The 24708-nt window shown below is 35.8% G+C and overlaps 3 protein-coding genes and 1 pseudogene across 4 annotated transcripts; 2 read left to right on the top strand and 2 right to left on the bottom strand.

Moving 5' to 3' along the window:
* Positions 1 to 8323: 8323 nt before the first annotated feature.
* Positions 8324 to 10816, bottom strand: LOC18602567 (putative aldo-keto reductase 2). Its single transcript, XM_018119240.2, has 4 exons — positions 10252 to 10816; positions 9970 to 10142; positions 9773 to 9875; positions 8324 to 9047 (listed from the first exon to the last, which is right to left on the bottom strand). Exons 1-4 carry the CDS (start codon positions 10669 to 10671, stop codon positions 8709 to 8711), a joined length of 1035 nt encoding a protein of 344 aa, XP_017974729.1. The 5' UTR covers positions 10672 to 10816; the 3' UTR covers positions 8324 to 8708.
* Positions 10817 to 10965: 149 nt separating this feature from the next.
* On the bottom strand, positions 10966 to 13853 carry LOC18602566 (auxin-induced protein PCNT115-like). The gene is made up of 4 exons (XM_018119244.2): positions 13152 to 13853; positions 12887 to 13059; positions 12712 to 12814; positions 10966 to 11707 (listed from the first exon to the last, which is right to left on the bottom strand). The coding sequence occupies exons 1-4, from the start codon at positions 13569 to 13571 to the stop codon at positions 11369 to 11371; spliced, it is 1035 nt and encodes a 344-aa protein (XP_017974733.1). The 5' UTR covers positions 13572 to 13853; the 3' UTR covers positions 10966 to 11368.
* A 5012-nt stretch (positions 13854 to 18865) lies between these two features.
* On the top strand, positions 18866 to 19827 carry LOC18602565 (voltage-gated hydrogen channel-like protein). Its single transcript, XM_018119242.2, has one exon. The coding sequence runs from the start codon at positions 18866 to 18868 to the stop codon at positions 19568 to 19570; it is 705 nt and encodes a 234-aa protein (XP_017974731.1). The 3' UTR covers positions 19571 to 19827.
* Positions 19828 to 20048: 221 nt separating this feature from the next.
* Positions 20049 to 24634, top strand: LOC18602564 (uncharacterized; annotated as a pseudogene). The gene is made up of 3 exons (XR_016025915.1): positions 20049 to 20923; positions 21705 to 22452; positions 24308 to 24634. The product of XR_016025915.1 is annotated as an uncharacterized LOC18602564 (transcript).
* The last annotated feature ends 74 nt before the right edge of the window (positions 24635 to 24708 follow it).

Genomic DNA, 24708 nt, shown 5'->3' with positions numbered 1-24708 from the left:
AGTAAAGGGTCTGATCTAGCCTTATTGATGCCTTGATGACGATTGGAGCCAAATTAACCCGTGTCACCTATCCGGCGGGGGAAAGAGATCGAGCTTGGGGCAAATCTGGGCCTCTACCGTTGCCGGCTGCCGCTGACCAACGAGAAATAGAGTTAGAAGAAGAGAGACGAAAGAAAACAATAAAAAACAAAATAAAAAACAAAAGAAAGAAAAGCTATTAGGTACTTGTGTCACGTGACAAGAGTAATGAAGATAACAATTGCAATTTCCTTTATCCTTAATCCTTTCCTTCTTTATCCTTTCCCATATCTCCTTAATTCTCTCCTTTATCTTCTCAAATTGATATGTACATATCTTCTCAAATTCTTTTAGCCGATAGGTTAGCCAATCCCTTTAGAAATGCTCAGCCAACTCTGGTATCTCAATTCAACTCTTGTATAAATACATGTATTAATAAATAAATATAGATATAGTGAAGAGTTAATTTACTCTTTATGGTATCAAAGCAGGGTACATAAAATTTTTTTAAGTCATGGCAGAGAATGAAGCAAATCAAGTTAATGTGACCTTGGTATCATCTGCAAACGCATCACACAACATTGCAATTGATACTAAGTCCCCATACTTTTTGCATTCATCAGATCATCTTGGCTTAACTTTTGTCACACACCCTCTTAACGAGAATGGTGAAAATTATTTTACCTGGAGGCGCAGCTTTCTAAATGCATTACGATCAAAGAACAAAGCAGGATTCGTAGATGGGACCATAGTCAAACCGGATGTCAATTCCCAAGATTACGACTCATGGGTCCAATGCAATGCTATTGTGCTTTTCTGGTTAATAAATGCACTTGCAAAGGAGATCCAAAGCAGCGCGGCTCATGCGGACACAACTCATGAGGTTTGGGCAGATCTGCAGGAAAGATTCACACAAAGAATGGCTCCACGTATGTACGAGTTGAGACGTGCGATTGCACTATTGCAACAAGAAAAGTCATCAATTTCATCTTATTACGGTAAGCTTAAAACTGTTTGGGGTGAATTACAAGCTTTTAATCCTATTCCTGTATGTACATGTGGTTGCACGTGTGGAGCAGCGAAGAAAATGGAAGATATGCAAGAACAAGAGAAAGTATTTGATTTTCTCATGGGATTAGATGACACCTTCAGCACCGTGAGGTCTCAGATACTTAGCGTTGACCCATTGCCTAGTTTGAGGAAAACATACTCCATAGCAGCGCAGGAGGAAAAACAAAGACAAGTAGCTGTAAATCGAGTCCCAACTGTTGAAGGTGCTGCATTTTTGGCAGGACAGGTGACCAGAGATCAAGCAATGACGTCAAGGCATGCTGTTGCAAATAACAAGAGAAGCCAGAATCGGCGTTTTGAGGAGAAAACATAACTAGTGCATTGCACTCATTGCGCTCATTGCGGAAAGCCCAAGCATACAAAAGAGCAATGTTTTGAAATTATTGGTTACCTAGAAAATTGGAATCGTCGGCCATCAGATCGGAGTCGAAGCAGAGGAGGAAGACGCGTGGATCAGAGTAACAACAGTTCGGCTATTGCAGCCACAATTGGAGACACCAATTCCTCGATCTCAACTTCGGGAATAAAGGCACAACAATAGCAAATTCTTCAAGTGCTTGCTGCGTTGGGTGTGGGCAATACACCAAACCTTCAATCGACATCATAGGTAGCCAATACCACCAATTAGAATGCGGGTAAGAAAGAGAGACACAATGATCCATGGGTCATAGACAATGGAGCCACAGACCACATTACAAAGGATTTGGGCCTTTTCACAAATGTCAAGCACAAGCCTAATTTTCCTCCAATCCAAATACCCAATGAAGAAATGGTCCCCGTACAAGCTTTAGGCCATGTTAAATTGAATAAACAATTGGTCTTGGATCAAGTCTTTGGCATTCCAAATTTTAATTTTAATTTGTTATCTGTTAGCAAATTAACCAAGGATTTGAATTGTGTGCTCACGTTCTAACCTACATTTTGTGTTATACAGGACTTATCTTCGAGGAGGCCGATTGGAGTGGGTAGGGTGCGTGATGGACTCTACTACTTGGAACCAATAAGAGAGGGCAAGGCACTAATGGCAAGTAATATGAGGCATGCAGATATGTGGCATCGGAGACTGGGGCATTTGCCAATGAATCGCTTATCTTTTATTGGGGATTTATCTATTAATGTTAAGGAAAATAAATTTTGTGATGCTTGTTGCAGAGCACGACAACATCGTTTGCCATTTTTTGCCAGTACTTATGAATCTAGTCGAATTTTTGAACTTATTCATTGTGACATTTGGGGAGATTATAAAACTCCATCATTATTTGGGGCTGTTTACTTTCTAACCATTGTTAATGATTACAGTCGGGCCACCTGGGTATATTTGATGAAGCATAAGTCAAAAACACGTGATTACTTACTGCATTTTTACCAATGGCTACGAACTCAATTTAATACACAGGTGAAAATTGTGCGTTCCGACAATAGGATGGAATTCAAACACAGTGATTTACTTACCTACTACAATGAGAATGGAATTGAGCGCCAAAACAAGCTGCACAAACACACCACAACAAAATGGGAGAGTAGAAAGAAAGCACAGACACTTGTTAAAAGTTGCACGAGTGCTACGCTTCCAAGCATATCTACCCATAAAATTTTGGGGTGAATGTGTCCTAACAGCTGCATACTTAATCAACAGAATGCCACTATCAGTTTTGAAGAACAAAACCCCATACGAAATCTTGTTTGGAAGATCACCAACCTACCAACATCTCAGAACTTTTGGATGCTTGTGTTATGGACTCATCACCAACAAGTCACGTGATAAATTTGCACCTTGCTCCAAACCAGGTATTTTCTTGGGTTATCCCCATGGACAAAAAGGGTATCGAATATTCGATATTGAAGATAAGAAAATCTATACTTCACGTGATGTGCAATTTTTTAAGAATATTTTCCCTAGTGCATTGACCAAAGGAAGCAATGAAATTGATGGGTCTCCAACAACACACATACTGGCATCTTGGACTTCAACAAATCCTAATATCCAAGTTCACACTTCTGATGAATCATTCATGTGTTCTTATCTGAACCCATTTGATAAATTAGCGCAAGGATCGAGTATGATCGAGTCACACGGAGACAGTGGGGGCCATCTTGAAACTGAGCCATGCGAGTCATATGATACAGCTAGATCTGGCGAATTAAATGATACAGGCACGTTAGACGAGATTGGACAACATCATTCATTAAGCAATGAAGAGTGTACCATTGATGCAAATGGGTCACTTAGGCAGCAAATAGAGCAACCAAGTACTGCTCCTGGTACTACTGTTATAGTAGATACTTCAGTAATGACAAGAAAAAGAGCTCGTCAGATTCCTAGAAAACTAACAGATTATGATTTTGCCTTGCCTCCCTCTCTCACATCGTCCTTTTCAACGTACACTCCCACACCCAAGGCCAACTCTACGGTATATCCTCTTTCACAATTCATCTTTTATTCTTAATTTTTACGTGATCACAATGCTTTTTTGGCGGCCATCCTTTCAACCGATGAGCCAACTAATTTTCATTAGGCAATAAAACATACTCATTGGCGGGATGCTATGGCAAAAGAAATCTCAACCTTAGAAGAAAATAAAACATGGGTTTTGAGTAAGTTACCACTTGGGAAGCCAGCAATCAATTCTAAATGGGTGTACAAAATTAAGTACAACCCAGATGGAAGTGTGGAACGATATAAGGCTCGTCTAGTTGCTAAAGGTTATACTCAGATAGAAGGGGTAGACTTTCATGAAACTTTCGCACCGGTGGCTAAACTAGTGACTGTCAGATGCTTGCTTGCGGTAGCTTCAGTACAGAATTGGGAATTACATCAACTGGATGTCAACAATGCATTTCTCCATGGAGACCTAAACGAGGAAGTTTATATGAAGGTTCCACAAGGATTCACTCGAAAGAGGGAGCAACGTGTTTGTAAGTTGCAGAAATCTTTATATGGACTTAAACAAGCCTCGAGAAATTGGTATTAAAAATTCACTACAGCCTTGTTAGCCATTGGTTTTTGTCAATCTGGTGCAGATCATTCGCTTTTCTTGTTTCATCGAGGGCCAGCTTTCATTGTTGTTCTGATATATGTAGATGATGTGATAATCACAGGGAACGATTTAGACCGTATTGTCAAACTAAAGCGTTATTTGGACAAGAAGTTTCGCATCAAAGATCTTGGAAAATTGAAATATTTTCTTGGCATAGAAGTTGCTCGTTCTCCTTCTGGCATAGTTTTAAGCCAGCACAAGTACGTATTGGATATTTTGTCCAAATGTGATTTAATGGGCAGCAAGCCTTCATCCTTTCCAATAGACCAACAACACAAGCTTGCATCTAACACTGAGCCTCTTTGTTCTAACCCTGAGCTTTATCGACGACTTGTTGGACGCCTGCTTTATCTCACTATCACAAGGCCAGATATTAGTTATGTTGTGCACTTATTTAGTCAATTTATGCATAATCCTCGGCAACTACACTTAAATGCAGTTTTTTGTGTGCTTCGATATCTCAAGAATGCTCCAGGTCAAGGACTCTTGTTACCTTCCAATAATTCATTGTCTCTTCGGGCATATTGTGACGCAGATTGGGCAAGATGCCCTACCACCCGTCGATCTACTACTGACTACATTATATTTCTTGGGTCATCACCAATCTCATGGCGATCCAAGAAACAGACAGTTGTTTCACGCTCATCTACAGAAGCAGAGTATAGAGCAATGGCCACTATTTCTAATGAAATCATTTGGTTAATACAATTACTACGAGACCTACAAGTGCCTTGTTCTAATCTAGTTCCACTTTTTTGTGATAATCAAGCTGCCATCCACATAGCTGCAAATCCAGTTTTTCATGAACGTACGAAACACATAGAAATTGATTGTCATTTTGTTCGCCAGCATATTCAATCTCAAACTTTGATTCCTCAACTTATCACTTCAAAATTTCAGCTAGCAGATATTTTTACTAAGGCACTTGGGCGTGACCATTTTCATGAGTTACTTAGCAAGTTGGGTACTTCAACTCTTCACACTCCAACTTGAGGGGGAGTAATGAAGATAACAATTGCAATTTCCTTTATCCTTAATCCTCTCCTTCTTTATCCTTTCCCATATCTCCTTAATTCTCTCCTTTATCTTCTCAAATTGATATGTACATATCTTCTCCAATTCTTTTAGCCGATAGGTTAGCCAATCCCTTTAAAAATGCTCAGCCAACTCTTGTATCTCAATTCAACTCTTGTATAAATACATGTATTAACAAATAAATGCAGATATAGTGAAGAGTTAATTTACTCTTTAAAGAGTGTGGTCACAGGGTGAAGAAGAAAATGGTGCCGCCACCGTATCTAAACTCAGACATGTATAATTTGATCTCTTTTTTTTTTTATTATCCAAGCACTAACGAGAGGCCAGTCAATGCTGGCTTTCTAGATTGCAATCATACAGTGACTTTCTACACATCCCGGAGCCGCCATGGGTCAGGCATGTGGTAGCTATCGGGTCTTAATGCAATCATTTTCGGGAACAAAATAAATTATTCCACGATAATCTACGATGATTATTTGACTAATTCGTTTAACTAAAAATTGCATAATTTTATATTAGTTTAAGATCAACTTATGTTTAAATATTTAAAGGTGGATCTATCAAAGCGATCAACTCAATCCCTTTTTCAATTAATCTCGTATTTTATATGTTAATTAGAGAGATACGAGCTTTCCTAATCCATGGGGGATGGTGAGTGGTGACTTCATTGCATTGCTGTCCCACAAATTAAAAATAGAGAAAATGCGATGCTTATATGTTAAATATAATTATTACCGTTACCAAAGACCAAAAGAAGGAGACAAATTAATCGAGATTAATCTTTTTGTTTAAATGAGTGGGAAGAATTTAATAGGAGAGAAAGTAGCGAAATGAGCGATAGTCACCAAAGCCAATGCCAACTTGTTGTCGGCCATGGGACTGGCCAGGGAAAATCTGTTTGAACTCTTGTGGACAAGGTTCATGAACCAGTGTAGCTAGCTCAGTAGAAAATGGGGTCTGCCCATGGGTGCTTTAGCTAATGAATCCATTCAAACAAAAAGATTTTGTAGACGTATAACTGAACTAGCTAGATTATGACATTAATAATTTAATATTTTTTTTATATTCATGACAATGGTTTATTCTATTGACTGCAGTGAATATTGTTTAATCCCCTCTTCAAGTTTTATCTTAAGGCGCAGCCGCTACACTAAAGAATATATAGTTGGCTCAATTTTTTTTTAATTTTATCTTAATCCTATACTCTGGATTATGCAAAACAATAATCAGAGTGACTATATTAATGTCAATTTAGAAGCCTAAAAGCTTATGCAAAGAGTAATGAATTAATCCAATGCATACATTCCCTTAAGAAGGGGTTGATCAGCTTGGTGGTTTAATAGCTAGTTGGTAGTAATATTTGGCCAAATTATGATATTCTTCATTGCGGTGAGCAAGTGCATGATCTATTTATCATCCACCTTTTAATTAGTGGGAAGTATAATAAAAACTTTAAAAGAGAGAGCTGTTCATCATGCATGTCGCTTCATCATTTCACACATAATAATAATAATAATAATTACAATGTTTTAACTTTTTGCAACTTTACTTTTAGTTGCGTACTTTGGTAGCTTTAGATCGAATATATTAGATTTTCCAAATAAGTTTGAAAACAATTAACTAAACACATGTTTACTTAAAAGTTAATTAGTGGTTTGTGAGAGTCCATGGTAAGCAGAAAACAAATAATTAAGGTAGTAATGGGATTCCTTTTATCTTGGCAATTTCGTTTTTGTTTGGCCATTTCCCAGCAAAATCCATCGGTGGTTCCAAAGTCTTAAGTTCCTCGTCCAAGGTCTAAAATCTAAGGAAAATTAGGATTAATTAATTGAAAACCTATTGCTTAGGGTGTGGGGACAACAGGATCTAGATTGGTCCCATGGATACATAAATAAATAAATAATAATGTTTAGTGACCAAGGAGGCAACTAATTATTTGATCATTTTGGAATGCACAGCGAGTAATTACCTGGCCGTCTTCGTTTTATCCTTTTCTATGCTCATATTTTCTATAAGTCTCTGTCCAGTGAAACCAAATATTAATTTGTTGGGGGAGAGATTCCTCGTATTATCAAAGAGAAGGAAGCATGTTTGAGATCAAAATGTTTGAGAAAAACAGAAACACTTTGTTTTTCTTAACATGATCGAGTCAAAAACATATACGGAAGTGTATTAGTCGATTTCAGGAAAAATCAAAATCGATGAAATTGATGAAAAATTTCAATAGACCGAAACTGATCTATTACAATGAAAAACCGATCAATTGAAGTCAACCTCAATTTCAATTGGTTGAAATTTTAAGTAGACCTAGACTTAAATAGTCCAAAGTTAGTAAAAGTTGAAAATTTTGTGTTGGGCTTAGATTTAAAAGTGTGTGAAATCTATATTTTTAATTAAAATCAAACCCATGTAACCATGTTTAAATAATTAGTCTAACCCATGAAATTTATTTTTAACCATATAAGTAAACACTATATAATTTTTTAATAAAAATAATAAACATCGCATTATTATTTATAAGAATGTAAAATCAATAATTTATTTTTTTTAAAAATAATAAACATTATATATTAAATTGATTAACAAAAATATTAAATAAAATAAAAAATTTTCATAAATTATACCTAATATAATTTAGTAATTTATGTAATGTAATTAATCTAAATTCAAGAAATACACTATAAATTAATCCCTCTAGGGTTTGAGGAGCGAGTTTCTGATAAGGGCTTGATGTTGAAGGATTGGGCACCTCAACTACGGATATTGGCTCACTCCTCTGTTGGGGGTTCTTAACTCACTATGGTTGGAGTTCAATTATCGAGGCACTTAAGTTTGGTCGGCCTTTGATCTTGTTTTTCGGGGCAAGCTCGAATCAGGGGTTGAACGTTAGGTTGTTGAGTGGCAAGAAGGTTTCCTCGGTTTTTTTATCGGTTCGGTTCGGTTGGGGAGAGTGCCCTCAGTGCTGAACCGCGATGGTCCCAAGACCGTCAGTCACAACCGACACCAGCAACCACCATCGAATAACTGAGCCGGCGGTTGCTATTGTAATCAGTTCTGATCGGTTGCTCGGTTGTAACCGACAGATGCTCTGTCCTAGAAACGCACAATCAAGTTGCCAGCCATCATCAGAAGACCAAGGATAGTTCTGATATAACACCTTATTTTCTGACAAACTTTTGCTTAATTACCTTGGAACAGACAATCTGAACATGACACACTTAGATAGCTACAATCTATCACCACAAGACCCGTTGTACTTCTGACAGAATATTTATTCTCGGAATACATAGTAGAGAGACTCGTGATTTTAAAACACAATCCAAGGTGTTGCCTCATCATAAAAATTGTATTTTGCTTAATTACTTAGGAACAGACAATCTTAACATGACACACTTCGACAGCTACAATCTATTACCACAAAACCCGTTGTACTTGTGACAGAACACTTACTCTCATAATACAAAGTGGAGAGACTTATGATTTTAAAACACAATACAAGGTGTTACCTCACATGAAGATTGTATCAATATGGTAGTATAAGCCTCATTCAGGTTTCCATGAAGACAAGGGAGGAGTCTCAGAGTCATTGTAAGTAGAGATACCTTCACCATATCTATCTCCCTTCACGGCATCTGCTGAAGCAATGGATTCTAGCTCAGCCATCTCTTCAGCTGTTAATTTTACGGACAAAGCTCCAATGTTCTGATTGAAGTTTTCGATTTTCGTGGTTCCGGGAATGGGACAGACATCATTCCCTTGGTGATGGACCCAAGCCAATGCAAGCTGTGATGGGGTGCACCCCTTCTTCGCTGCTATCTCATTAACTTGCTCATACAGGCGTTTGTTATGCTCCAGATTTTCAGGTTGGAACCTTGGTTGTGACTGTCACAATTCGATATTCATTTCAAATGATTGTGTCATAAAAGATAAAGACAATCAGCCACAGACCATCAATTTCTGTAAGTCATACAAGTTTGTCGATTCAAAACATTTAATCAATGGATCACAAGACACACTTGCATAACTTAAGGGAAAGGTGCTTATTAAAGGCAAACTAGCTAGGACATAAAGGTAAAGTTAGCTGTCAGCCCTCTGTTATTAAGAAGAAGCTAATGAAGATTTACTACCCAACATGTTTTTACATTTTGAAATTAAGTTTTCTTGAAAGAGAAGGGGAACAGGTTATGAACATACTCAAATTTGGATTCTTAACTAGTCTACCCTTACCCAAGTGCACAGTTGGAGAATATACACTTAGACAGTACACACCAACATGTAAATAAACCCAATTCACATGTAAGTCCCACCAACTTAGAAAGAAAAAGATTACTAGCATTGAAGCACTTATAAATCGGGGCTTCTTCATACGGATTAGGCTAACAAAGAGGAGATGTTTCGGTACAACTTGAGCATTAAAAATATTTAGCCGTCAGATATAAAAAATTCTTGTCATTTCTGTAAACTACTAAACTTTTTTATGCAAGTATTGATCACATTTCATGATTAAGAAAATCTATCATACCATATAACATTTGATATGCCTAAAAGTAACAGATGATTAGTATTTCTTATGAAAAAAAATGCAATTGTGAAAAATAGCTACAAACCTTTCTGAAGTCATCATTGGACAAAGTTTCCACAATTTTAGGCCCTGACGAAAAGAATCCTCTCCCCAGAGGACTGTAAGCAACAACCCCAATTCCGAGTTCTCTAAGAAATTAAAAGGAATCACACTAGAATAAGATTTCTAAATCACTAATTTAAAAAAAAAAAAAAAGAATTGTTAGTCTTATGGATAAGTAACCTGCAAGTAGGGATGATGTCGGCCTCAACATCTCTAGACCACAAAGACCACTCCAACTGCACAGCAGTTATTGGGTGAACAGCATGTGCCCTCCTAATGGTCGAAGCAGAAGCCTCAGATAAACCTATGTACTTTATTTTACCTTCTTCAACTAGCTTCTTAAGTTCTCCCATCTGGGTAAATAGAAAAGGGCAACAATCAATAAAAAGATCAAGAATTCTCATTTTAACAAGATCATGACAAAGAAAAAAGCAGGGGACGGAAAACAAAACACAAACAAACCGTGACTTCAATGGGAACCCTGGTATCAATCCGATGCTGATAATAAAGATCGATACAATCCACACCAAGACGCTTCAAGCTACCTTCACAGGCAGCCCTCACGTAAGCAGGGTCACCACGGATTTCCCTCTTGCCTTCAGTATAGTCTACACCAAACTTAGTAGCCAATTCAACTTTGTCTCTAAAACCAGCTTTCAAGGCCTTGCCAATGAGGATTTCATTGGTGTGGGGACCATAAACATCAGAGGTATCAAGAAGGGTAACCCCAGTGCTGATAGCGTGGTGGATGAGAGCGATCATGTCTGCTTCAGGCTTTGGAGGACCATAGAAAGCTGACATCCCCATGCAGCCAAGGCCTTGAGCTGACACTTCCAGGCCTTGAGAACCCAACTTGATCCTCCCAACTTTTGCAGTTGCCATGTTTTACCGGCGAGAGTGAATAGCTAGCTGAAGTTGCGGCTGACAGCGGAGTTCCAGTCAGTGTTGTGTCGAGGAAGTCGCGGTTCTGTGTTAACGGTTAAGTAGTAGGTGTAAAGTTGAGGGGAGGCTTAAAAAAACAGGAAAAGTTGAAACCGATGACATAAGGGCCGATGTCATAGTGGCTCAAAAGGTCTAAGAGACTATGGTACATTTGACCGTGGAGCCATTTTTTTTTCTTAATTTACTATATATTGTTTTGAATTCTTTTCAAATAGTACCAAAGAGTTGGGAAGAATTATTTTACCAGTTAGCCGACGGATTATAAAATGAGGGATCTGGAAAGAGGATAATGCATCCAGAATATTATACTTTTCGCCCTTATTAAATATGTGGATTTGTTTGATTATTATTTTGATGACATTGGAAAAGGAAATGGTAAATAAAGTCCCCATTTTTACATCAGACTTTCTTTTACGTGGACAATCTCAACATGACAAACTTAGATACCTACAGTCAAGTTTGCCATCAATCACCACAGGACCTATGATTCTTCCAATATAACACTTTATTTTCCAAACATAAAGTAGAAAACTCACCAAAATTTTAAAGCACATCACTCTGGCATTACATTAGCTAAGTCGATAACTCATGATGAAAATTGTACCAAAGTGGTGAGTGAGTGGAAGGGCCTGAATCCTCATACAGGCTGTCCAGAAGACAAGGGAGGAGTTTCAGATTCATGGTAGGTAGCGAAAGTTCCAATATATCTGTCTCCCTTCACGGCATCTGCTGAAGCAATGGATTCTAGCTCAGCCATCTCTTCAGGTGTTAGTTTCAAGGCAACAGCTGCAATGTTCTGTTTGAAGTTTTCGATTTTGGTGGTTCCAGGAATGGGACAGACATCATTCCCTTGGTGATGGATCCAGGCCAATGCAAGCTGTGATGGGGTGCATTCCTTTCTTGCTGCTATCTTATTAACTTGCTCATAGAGGCGTTCATTATGCTTGAGATTTTCAGGTTGGAACCTTGGTAGATACTGTCATAAATGAATATCCATTACAATGATTGTGTCATCAAACAAAAAGACAATCAGCAGCAGGGCATTAGTTTCTGCAAATGGTACAATTTTGGAATTCAAGTTGTTTTTAGCTAATTTAATTTCAAGATTTAGTTCTCAGCTCATGCCATAGTTAGTTGTCAAAATAGACCTCACTTTATTTAATTGCCCAACAACAGAAAAGATCTTGTATTTTATCTTCAAATGATGCTGTTTAATTTCAATACAAGACTAAATGCACTTTTCAAACTGATTTCAATGCAATCCTAAGTCTTAAACAAGTAGCTATCCAGTCATTAACTTTACTTTTTTGAAATTAGGACTATTGCTCATTACCTAATTTAAACATCACTTGGTAATTAAGTTCGAAAAAGCTAGACACAAAATTCCCAAATACATGTTGCAGTTGTACCGTCATTGATGACACATGCCACATCTCAGATGAAGTAGATACACAAGCTTCAATAAGTTTTTATTTGAAAATTGAAAGATGCTTTAGACAGTCGTAAAACTATTGCCATAGTAGAAACTTCACCTTCACGATATTGATAAATTGACCACAAGAGAGAACTTAGATAACTAAAGGGGAGGACTGTGCTACAGGCAAATTAGGACATTAAGGTGGTTAACTGTGTGCCAGTAAGAAGTTCAATGAAGATTACCGCCCAATATGTTTTCCATATTTCTGAGAAGAATATCCTTTGTGGGATCATGAAGCTTGACATTCAGGCAGAAGATCTCTATTTCAGAATAGGCTAACAAAGATGAAAATCTAGCAGAGCAACGTAGCTGTCGAATCTAAAACATCTAATGTTTCTTTATGCCTGTATTGATGTAGATTTTCTCTAGAAATTGATCAACATTTTTGTCACCAACAAAAAAAAAAATTATAGAACAAGTTTCATACTATAAATTTTGATATGCCTAAAAGTAACAGATAGTTATTTCTAGTGCACAATTGCTACTGTAAAATAACTACAAACCTTTCTGAAGTCATCATTTGACAAAGTTTCCACCATTTTAGGCCCTGATGACAAGAATCCTCTTCCCAGAGGACTGTAAGCAACAATCCCAATCCCAAGTTCCCTAAAAAATTAAAAGGGATGAGATGACACTACATTAGGATTGGAAATCACTAATTATTCAAAAATAACTAACCTGCAAGTAGGAACTATTTCTTCCTCAACGTCCCTGGACCACAATGACCACTCCAACTGCACTGCAGTTATTGGATGAACAGCATGTGCCCTTCTAATGGTTGAAGCAGAAGCCTCAGATAAACCAATGTACTTTACTTTACCTTCTTCAACTAGTTTCTTAAGTTCTCCTATCTGGGTGTCAATCAATACCAAAATCAAGAACTCTCATTTTTCTTTAAAAGAAAAGCAACTAGAGACGGAGCAAAACAAAAGACAAAACAAACCGTGACTTCGATAGGCACCCTGGTGTCAATACGATGCTGATAATAAAGATCAATACAATCCACACCAAGACGCTTCAAGCTACCCTCACAAGCCGCTCTCACAGAAGCAGGGTCACCACGGATTTCCCTTTGGCCTTCAGTTAAGTGAATACCAAATTTAGTAGCCAACTCAACTCTGTTTCTGACACCAGCTTTCAAGGCCTTGCCAAGAAGGATTTCATTAGTATGGGGACCATAAACATCAGAGGTGTCAAGAAGGGTAACCCCAGAGTTGATAGCATGATGGATGAGAGCAACCATGTCAGCTTCAGGCTTTGGAGGACCGTAAATTGCTGACATCCCCATGCAGCCAAGACCTTGAGCTGATACTTCCAGGCCTTGAGAACCCAGCTTGATCCTCCCAACTTTTGTTGCTGCCATTGTTTTTCTATCGAAATTTGGCTGCCGAATAGCGGTTAATTAGAGTGAATAGCCGAAGCTGCGGGAACAGTTCCAGGAAGTGTAGAGTTAGCAACATGGGGTAAATTTATACCAGTATCACTGAAAGGTAAGGAAGGTGACGTAAATAACAGGGAAACTATGAAACCGACGGAATTGCCGATGCTATCATGTCTCAGAAACCGAAAGACGTTAGTAACTATGTTTTATGGAAACTTTTCATTTCTTTGTTGTTGTTGTTTGAATCCTTTTGCCGGTGAAGTAGACAAATAGTACGACATAGGTAGGAAATAGTAACTGCAAGCACTGAAAAAGTTATTGCAAAGTACGGAGAATCGAGGGAGCAGAAAATGGACTCAACTTCTAAGCCCTCTGCACCTTTGAAGGACATTCATAAATGAATTCTATAGAAGGAATCATAAGTGATGTCTCATAAACATACGATCGGGTTTCATTAATGGAAAAAGTGGCAAATTTAATATGCTAGTGTTAATATGAATTTCTCTTGAGTTTTACACATCAAGATATGTTAAGTTGAAGGGATTAATTATTGTGACTTGTGAAGCAAATTTGAAGCAGATGAATGTCATCTGATTTTGTTACTTGCAGATAATAATTTCGGCAATTATATTCTTATTAGATAGAAAACAAATGCAACGACTTGGAATCAATTATGTGAATGGTCAAAATGCTAAGGCCATTGTCTTCCAAATCAATGCAAGTTTAGCAGGTTAAACATTAATCATTGGGTATTGTTTTTTATTTCGTTTTGTCAATATTATTTTGTGAGTAAAGATCCATTTAATTCGATTACAACAACGGTGTCTCACTAATTAACTTTCTTTTAAAGTTTTTATGCGTTTAAAAGTATTTAATTCAATAGTTGATGTATATATTTGTCTATTTTGATAATAAGTGATTTTAGATTAAAGTCATATTGCAACTTTTCATTAAAAATAAAATTCGGATTCATGACTATTATGAGATGTGCACTTCTTGATTCAATTTGTTTTTGGAGATTGAGTAATTTGTTTATTTGGATTTTCAATAAAAAATGAAAGAAAAAGTAAAAGAACAAAAAAAAAAATAGTGATGCAACCTATCATCATACATGTATAATTTAATTAATGCCCATTGGAATCACATCATTACACTTAGTTCATAATTTGCTTTGTACCAAATTTTATGAGTGTGATGGCGAAAAAAATAAGTTACTATAAATAGTTCCTTGCATATCCAGACTAGGTAAGGATTGAGTAAATTATTGCTATTGTCCCAACTTGTCTGAGGTGCTTCGTGGTGGTGGAACATGCTTTATCATTTGTCTGTGTTTAGAGCTGGCTTTGTGGCTGTTAGGTGGCTGTGTTCCGAGTCCAGCACTGTGCGCTAGTGCTTTACCGTAGTGAGAGGGGCTTGCAAATGATTTCAGCTTACTGGGTCCATTTCCCTGATGTTTTGAATTGCTGTTAAGTGTTAGAACACACCTGCAGGTTGTAATCTGCCATAACAAGTCTCCTGCTAATGTTCTCTGCTACAGACTTGCACCAGCACTTTGTATCTCTGCCGGACTGGACACATAACATCTTGCTTTTTTCTTGAGAAAAAAAAAATAAAGTAAGGAGCTTGTGGGAAGATTGTAAGATTGTTTAAATACAAAGTATTTGTCACGACCCGGAACCTCTCTCGGGTCCATGACAACCGCCGCAAAGTCTCTGTAAACTTTCATTACCCGGTATATCCACACCGAAACCTCGCAAGGCTCTTGCATTAGTTTTTCACTTCCCTTGTGAGCAATAGTTACTAAATATCGAGTTTTAAGATAATATAAACTATTTTAGATCAAAAACAATCACAATAAAATTTTCGTCACACAGGGTATTTTGGTCATTTTTATCAGAAAATTTCGAAACCTGATAAAGATACAACGTATGGTAGAAAAATATCCACTGCCGATTAAAAATAAATTTTTGTAATCTAAATCATTCATTTAGAGTGAAAAGTTGGTTAATTAAACTAAATAAATATTTGATAATATATTTCATTTTCTTATAAAACAATTTTTATAGAACTATACATAAATAATTTTTGTAGTGTGAGAATAAAATAAATTCATATATACTACAATTTACAAAGTTATAATGTACAATAATAATTACAATAACAAGTGGCCTCTAAGTACACCAAGTATTGATGATAGTAACCTACTGTCTATGAGATAGAGGGGTCAACTGGAATCCTCGACAAAATCGGATATCTACAAGCTACCACAGGCCTGAAATGTTTGGAAAGGAGGTGAGTGAGATTTTGCAATCTCAATGAGTAAACAGACATTATCATAAATATCTAAAGGGGAGTAAAATTGAGGCAAGTTTAAACAACAAATCACAAACGATTTCATAAGGTTTTCAATTTCTTTCTTAAACCATAAAACATTTATAATTTACCAAAACAGTTGTCAAGGCTTATAACCTTTATTAAAAACATGGCTCAAGCCAAAATCTAGTCATCGGGGATACCTTGGCCGAGGCATCTAATCGAGTCTGCCAAGGTTGTTAAGATATTTACATGTTAAACACATTCTAGTTTTGAAAACAAGTCGTTCCTTGGCGTTGACCGAATTACACATTCACGTGGGGGTTTGACGTGAATTGAACTCTAACACTACCCCGTGAGTTACCCTCCTCGCCTCTACAACCGGAGTAACTATGAAACCGGGTTTACCGTGCCCCTATAATAGGCAGTCCACGAAAACCCGTCACTACAGTGACTAAACCCACCAATTTTAATATAATTTCGACAGTATAACGCGACTTTTATTTATTTATCCAGTTTGCATAGTAAAAGATAGCTTACATTCTATTCCCAATGCAATTATAAAATATAGCCACATATACTCATATATCATATGCCATTCATAAGAAAATATATTTTTCAAGACAATTGGTAGCCTCCAATTACTCAATTTCATAATCAACACAATATATTTTTATTTGTCACATTTATTTCTAAAACATCAAAAATCCCGTTTTAATCTCGTTTTCATTTCATAAAATACATAAAGAGCATTTAAAAATAAACTCTAGATAATTTACAATAATAATAGGTTTACTCACCTTTTGTACAAATTAATTGATTTTTAAGTGCCCCGATCACTGTTCGTCGGGTACGACTTCCTTACCTTTACCGGAAGGTTCTCCTCCTAAACATATTGCAAAATTTATCCAATTCATCACATTGATGCTAAATCACTATATAATTGACTTAAATCCTATACTAATGCATGGTATGAAATGCAATAGCCTAAAACGACTTAAACGCATTATTAACCTATTTTTGACACTTTACTCGATAAATTGCTAACGAGCTCCATTTTAGCTCTAAATCGTCCCATTCTCTCTCCAACATTTCTAACCATTAAATATCAGCCAATAACCTTCTAAAATCACCAAAATCAGTTTACTTTCCTCCTTGAAAAATTCGGCCAAAAATGGGACATTAACTCGGTAAATTTTTTACTTTGTTTTTCTATCACATTTAACCATTTTTCATCATTTTCTCTTCATTTCTTTTAGAATAAAAATCAGTTCATCATCATTGTACATCAATGCATATTCAGCCAAGGGTGGCTATTGTGAAAATTTCATGTTTTTTTGCCCAATTTAATTTCTATACACATTTAACTAACTAAAACTACCAATTTAACTAAAAATCAAAACCTAAAAATTTCAAGTTCCTCCCCTATGAATTTCGGCCAGCCCTTGATGTCACTTTTAGATCTTTCTCCTCAAGCATGCTAAATGGAAACAAAGGCATAGGAAAGGTAGAAATCAAGCTAAAGTCCAAAAATCTTACCGTTAGACACGTAAACGAGCGAAAAACGCGAATTCCCTTTTAAATTTTCTTGTTTCTCTTTGGTTTTTCTTTTTTTCTTCCTTTCCTCTCTATTTTCTCTCTTGTTCTCCCTTATGGCCGACCATCACTTAAAATGGGGTTTAAATGGCCCGACTTTTCATTACAATAATATTAAATCATTAAAAAGTGTCATGTGTCACTTTCCCATTAGCCCATTTTTAAAATTTCGTCTTTTAAACTTCAAATTTTCACCACTTAACATACCATAGTTGTTCATACCAAAAATAAATAAATCCTACGATTTTGACAAGTTTTTGGTGATGAAAATTACGGTTTTTACCCCAGGACAACAAAATTACCTTTTTACCCCTATGTTCCGAAAATTGCCGAAATTGAAAATTTTCACTTCCTATCATTAAATTATACTCCAAAAAGTTAATCTGGGTCAAAAATTTCACTCCATGATCAAATTATTATCTTAGATAGCAAAATGACGATTTTACCTCTGAACATCAAAATTTTAAAATTTTCTCCAAATGAATCCTTGAACTCCGAACAATCATTTTTAGTCATTTTTGGACTATAAAATATTAAATTTCATTCTACGATTCCTATTTGAACTAGTTCGAGGTTAAATCAACTCAAGTATACTGTTAGGTACAATACCGGGTTTCGTCTATTCTTAAGAACTTTCCTAGCGTAATAACATGCTACTCAGTGTATGTATGTCATGACATGTGTTTATAGGATCGGGTTTTACAGTATTAATGTGTGAAAAGGACATAATTAATTAACCTCACCTAAATAACTTATACAAACATGTCTGCACTGCATAACCAGAAACAATACATCAAGTCTATATTCTATATGTTTTATGGGCTTGAGGTCATGTAAAAGAATCACAAAGTTTTTGGTAAAATCTGAATTATCTTTAACATCTTTAATCTGAAAGTCAAAATGAAAGGAAAAATGGAAATTTCAATAAAAATTATTAATGAGGTGTAAAGAAAAGAGTTTCGGTTGCATATAAATTCAAACAGGCATGCAATGTTGAGAAATTGGATTGGTTGGTAGTGTGAGCATCCAAAGCTTGGAAAGTGAAGCTTTATGATACTTGACGCATCTTTTACCGATCATTGGCTGCCATTTGGGCTTTGAATTTTGATGGAGTCATGAGGTGGTGATGTTGGAGGCTATGTACATTTTGCCACACTGGGATTTGCTTGAAGCTTTATCTTCAATGATGAAATACATAACAGTTAAGTGACTATCAACGTGACCCTGAAGCATGCAATTCTTCAAAGCTTACTTGCGTTTCATGTGCCTTTGATGCAAGCATATACCGTCATTGTTCTTCTTCTTCCGCCAAATTATATAATTAACTTGTTTTATGATGTAGCCCCCAAACACTTAAGTTCCAACAAATGAACCCAACTAATTGCACACATGGCCCCTCTCCTCAATCAGTCTCCATTGAATCTGTTGAGATATCAATCCAAAATCTCATCAAAAGCTGGTACAAAAGGCAGAGATGGCAACACTTTTTCAACCCAAGATTAGAACTAGTAGTGTCATCAAGCAGAGCACCCTGGAGAACTCACTTGGCTAAATTCCTAGAATCAACCCAACTTCGCATCGTTGCAATATCATTGCTTCTTCTAGACCTAGTCCTCACCATTCTTGAGCTATCCTCCACTATACTTTCCTGTTCACCCAAGAACAGTAGTATTAACATAGATAAAGCTTGGTACCATTGGGTAGGAATTTCCATCCTGGCGCTGCTTTCTGCCAAGACAGTGGCTCTTGCTGTGGGGCTTGGCAGTGCCTTCTTGAGACGGCCAGGCTATCTTGTCGATGGCATAGTTGTTGTCGGGGCATTGCTTTTGGAGGCATTATTGGAGAGGAAAGGAGGAGGTTTGCTTGCGATTGTGAGTTTGTGGCGTGTTGTGAGGGTGGTAGAAAGTGCCATGGAGTTGAGTGATGAGGCCATTGAAGCACAGATTGAAGGGATCGTTTGCCAGTTCGAGGCACTCCGAGAGGAGAATACGAGGCTTTTGGAGACCATTGCCCAAAAGGATCAGATAATAGAGACTCTAGAGAAAGAACTGGATGAATATAGGCAGGCATGATTGCGATCAGAGTCCAATGTCCTGAACAAAAGTATATATCTATATTTATATATATATATATATGTACACACACTTCAGTTATTTTTCCATTAAAAACACTCTATTTATTGATTTTAATTTATTTTTTAAATAATTAACTCGTTTTATAATTTTTCTACAATTATTTTTCCTTTGTTAGAATTTGTCTTGGAATAGCAATCTCAATTATCATATATATACCAAAGTGGCTTGGGGTGCTTAGCCTATTATTTAGTTGTCATTTTTATACCATGATCACTTTTTATCTACTCAAAAATTATTATAAAAAAGAATTAATAATAAAAAAATCATAGCATCATATTTTAAGTGAAAAATAAGCAGATTAAATTATATATAAAGTATAAACATCAAAGAGTAATTATATATATATATATATAATATGAAATGAGAGAAATTGACATAATTCCATTATGTAAAGGCATTTTATAGGTCAAAAATTTATATTTATAAGAATGATTTATTTAATAATTTTTGCAAAGTGAGAGAAAACGAAAATTATTTTGATCAATATATAATAATTTATATTAAAAACCCAAAATTTTTATATCAAAATCTTTATTTGATATTCTATTCTCAATGCTATAACAAATAATTTTACATTACTATAAATTTTGTATTTAAAAATTTTACTAATAATACTTGAAAATTTTCTTAATTTTCTCAATTAATGTTAGAATTTTTAAGGAAGTGCCTCTCCAGCTTCAACTTCCCTGTTCCCTATCTATGTCTTGGCGAATCGCCATATTGTTCTTGAGCAAATTTGATACTAAGAAATCACTGCTGTATCTTTCTCTCTAAGCAAATCTTACTCCTGGATTTCACCATGAATAATTCTTCCCCGATTTTACATTAAAACCCTCCTTTGATAAAAAGGTGTTGCTGCAGCTCATCATCTTCTCCTTCTGCTAAAGCCTGCTGTTTTCATTCCTACTCCATCTTCTTTCTATTTATACTTTGCCATCCATTTCCCTTCTAATCATCATTTTCAACGTCTTCTTTCTCAACCCCATTTTTCCAAATTTCCCTTTTTTTTTCATCCACTGCTTCCATTTTCGTTTTCTTAACCCTCTTAGGTCTTCAACTATTGGCATAAAGCTCATAATTTTATGTACTTTTCAGCCGTGTTTATCTTCAAGACGACTTCTGGGACTATAATTTAAACTGGGTTCGCTCCTGTTTTGATCCTCGTTGAGTTATCCAAACTGTGTTTGTTGTTGTTTCTCAACGTACGGTTTGTCAGCACTTTCTTTGGAGCAAAATGGGCTGTGATAGCTATGTCAATGGTGAAGCAGTTACTAACCCATTTTCCATAAGGTGATTTCCCATTTTTACCATGCCTTAATATGATTTTATATCTTTGCTTTATATCGTTATTGCATGGTAGTTAATTACAGATGTAGCTTTGGAATTTTTGCCTTGCATTTCCTTTGAACTTCAGCTTACTACATGTACATTATATCTTGGTTATGTAGCTTTATCTATTCTTCCATTTTATGCATATGGATAGTGTTTTTCCAAATTAGCAGTATTAAAGCTTCACCTAGTTTTGTTTCTGTCTTGTCCGTTTCATTTTTCTTTAGACTATTCTTGAAAATTACTGTCATTCTTTTGTTTTGTTCTTAAAGATAACAATTGGGGTTTATGTAGCAGCATATCCAGTAAATGAAATCGGCAAGCTTTCTGCACTTTGTTATAAAAGAGTGGTTTTGCACCAGACGTTAATTTTCAAGGCAAATGTTGTTTTAAAAGAAATGAAATATTTGATTAGGTTACCCATCTTGACAAAAAATATTTAACTTTTCTCAGCTGCTGATGAACTCTGTTCTATAATTCCTCAATTCCAGAAGTGGGGTTTTATGTTTTGAACCGTGTATTGTTCTAAGTTTTGCATATGATTTTTAGGATTATGTACTTTAGCTCTTGTATTATTCCTCACTGTTGTATAATGATGTTTTTTCCTTCAGCGGCAGTGCATGATAACAAATTTTAATTTAGAATTTTAAGTTAATATTTCAATGATATAAAATGCTGATTTCTTTTCTTTCTATAGAAAAGAAATTAGCATCTCAATTCTATTTAACATTTTGTTTTACAGACAGTTTGTTGGGGCTACTAGGAGGAAAGATGTCTTTCTTTGTTGGCCATTTCAGCAGAAGCACTTGCATATCTGTCTAAAGTATGGTATTAGCAACGTGTTGCCACCCTTTGAACCATGTAATCCAGCTATTCGAACAACAGAAGAAACTGTAGGTTTGATGTGCTCTCAACAGAATAAAGAGAATGTTTCCTTTGAAAATAAAGTGAGAGATATCATTGTGCAGGAGCAATTGATCAAAGATGAGTGTAATTCTTTCTATGATGAGGTGTTATTGAAGGCCCCCTGCCATGACTTCCTTAAATCTCATCTGGATGATAGTAGTAAGCATAAAGATGAAAGCAACATAAGTTTTGATTACACTTCCAATGTCATAGCTCCACTAAATCGGCAATCAAGTTCCATAGAAGGTTCTGATCTCAATGTTCATCCAAGAACCAATACACTTTCTTCCAAGAGGTTGAGACATAAGCAAAGAAAATATAAGTGGAGACAAAAGAAACGGTCAATGTTGGATATTTTAGCGAAAGCGAAGCCTTGTACTTTGGAGGATCTCTATAAATTGGATGCAGCTCAATAAACCTCGCTAATGATAGGGATGAAAGAAGCAGACTGATGGCACATGTTGAGGACGATGATGAAGCCAATAATGACAATTTTCTAGCAAAGAGATTAGGGTACTAAAGATTAAGTTGGTGGATGCATATCCAAGTCATGAACATTAATTAAAGTGATTACAAAATTCAAGGTACATTTTCTACTTTATTTTCCTGCTATAATTTAGGCTAATTGTGAATATGCTAGTTGTATTCTGAGAGCTTTCTAAAGTAATCAACCCTGAAATCATTTCTATAAATCTAGGTTATATTGAAAAGAAAATTGCTTTGTATTCCTGATTGAAGTAATTATTCTTCTCATGTCCGGGGGTCACTCGAGTGATCTTGTTCCTTTGAGATAGTAAGAGGGGAAACGGTAAAAAGAGGAGGATGGATAGGTAGTGTTGATAAGCATAGCAGTACACTCAGAGTAGGCATTGCATTTTGGCAAGATATTGACCCTAAGGTCCTTGCATATTCACCATCTGTATTAGATTTCAACATCTCATTATTTCTTGCAATTTTCCACTTTGTTTCTTTTATATTTTGGTTGCATGCTTTCTTTTATATTTTGAACTTCCCATGTAATCCAAAAATATCATATTTTACATCTTCATGATCTGGCCTTGTTTTGTTTAATCATTGTCCTAATATGATCCGATACCAATTTCTATAGCCCTATTCAAAAGGGGAAACCAAAAAGATCAGATCACATGTTCTGGTTCTCTGATACAGATGAAGTGCCCTTTTTCAATATGCATTCATCATCGTGATAGATATATGTTATGTGAGCATACACTAAATTGGCATTATGCAGAAAAATCTACTAATAATGTATGAATTCATGAGATTGCCAAATCTACTCCCAATTATACTTAACAATATAGACACTAGGTGAATTCATTTACAAACACAAAAGACTGACAGCTTTCACCAAAAATAAATCATGGTCTGACTGCTTATTTCTTCATATCAGCTATTATATTGGTAAAAAAAGGTGTTTTAAAAACATATATGTCACACTTTTTCAGGAAACATGTTATGTGTCCTCATCTCTATACTTTTGTTAATTAAATATGTAAATTTACTTTTCATGTTTTTTCCTTCTAGTAAGTGGTGCAGTTTATATCTGCAAATATCCTCCGCTAAGAAACAGTTAAAAGTTTTAAAATGTTACTTAGTCCCCTTCAATTTTTCCTTCTGAACCCATAATAGATACCTGTAACACTAGAAATGAAGAATGCCAAAGTATTGTTATGTTACTTACGCAAATTTGCCCATTCCCATGTTTAACAGCTGATGAAGAAACAAAGGGTCCCTGGGATTATTGGTTATTCTTAGTGGATTTAGAAACTTCTATCTGCTTGCTGCACTTTCTTTACTTGTTAGTGAATAGCATGATCTGCTAAATTTTTAGTACCTGATTTGTAATGATTGTTGTTGAATCATGGTCTTATTTAGCATAGCAGGAGTGATATTGGAAATTTTAGTCAAGGGGTAACATAGATGTTAGAACTAGTTTGAATAAAGCTGCTATGAAAAATGAAGGAGCACTGTCTATTTATTTTTATCTTCTAATTCCATTTACTTCTTCTCATCTCCGGAAGATGGGAATGAAAAATGAAAGAACATAAGATATTCAGCAATAATTTGATAGGTGAATATAATATTCTTTTCGTAAGACTGGACTGGTCAGGTGATGCAATTAGAACTAACAATCAAGTTTTTAACTGGTATTCATTATTTTTTTTAAGAAAAAATAATCAAGTCATTTCTTATTTTCTGTGCTCAGACCTTTTTTCTCAACAGTTAACCATGATTTTATGCATGCTCACTACTAATCAGCAGCATGCTAGGAAAGTGGCCACAGAACCTTGTGATAATTTTGCCATCACAGAATAGCTGCGTATGAGATAAGAATGTTATACACAAAAGAATTTAGATTTCTGCAACTGCTGTAGTTTTCAGGTTGAATAAAGACATGCATTCTTTTTGTTTTTTCTGCAGGCTCCAGGCAGCAGGCAATCTGAGTCGAATTTGAGGTTAGTTGATGACCCTTCTAAATTCTCTCAGAACAAAGTCATGTCTTGGCTCCTGGGATCAGAATGCATGGATGGGCAGCTTCAAGCTTTTTGCAGTACTTCAAAAGGAAATGTTGAGTGGTGTAAGCTCATAAGAACTGCAGCAGATGTCACAGACACAAGGGAATCTGTAAATCTTTAATCAAATAGTTTTGGAGTAATAGCAGTTTTTGTAGTTTGCTAGGCAATATGTAATCCATGTATACCTTTCAATTCCTCCTTATATATATAAAAAGTATAAATTACTTTTACATTTTTAAAATTTCACTTTAATTCATTTTGAATCTATTAGTATCGAAAATAAATACTTCCTTTCAAAATAATATA

Source organism: Theobroma cacao, chromosome 4 (assembly GCF_053813885.1).
Source record: "Theobroma cacao isolate CCN51 chromosome 4, ASM5381388v1, whole genome shotgun sequence".
NCBI lineage: Eukaryota > Viridiplantae > Streptophyta > Magnoliopsida > Malvales > Malvaceae > Theobroma > Theobroma cacao.
The sequence above is the reverse complement of the archived record's forward strand: the minus strand, read 5'-3'. Positions and strand labels throughout refer to the sequence as shown.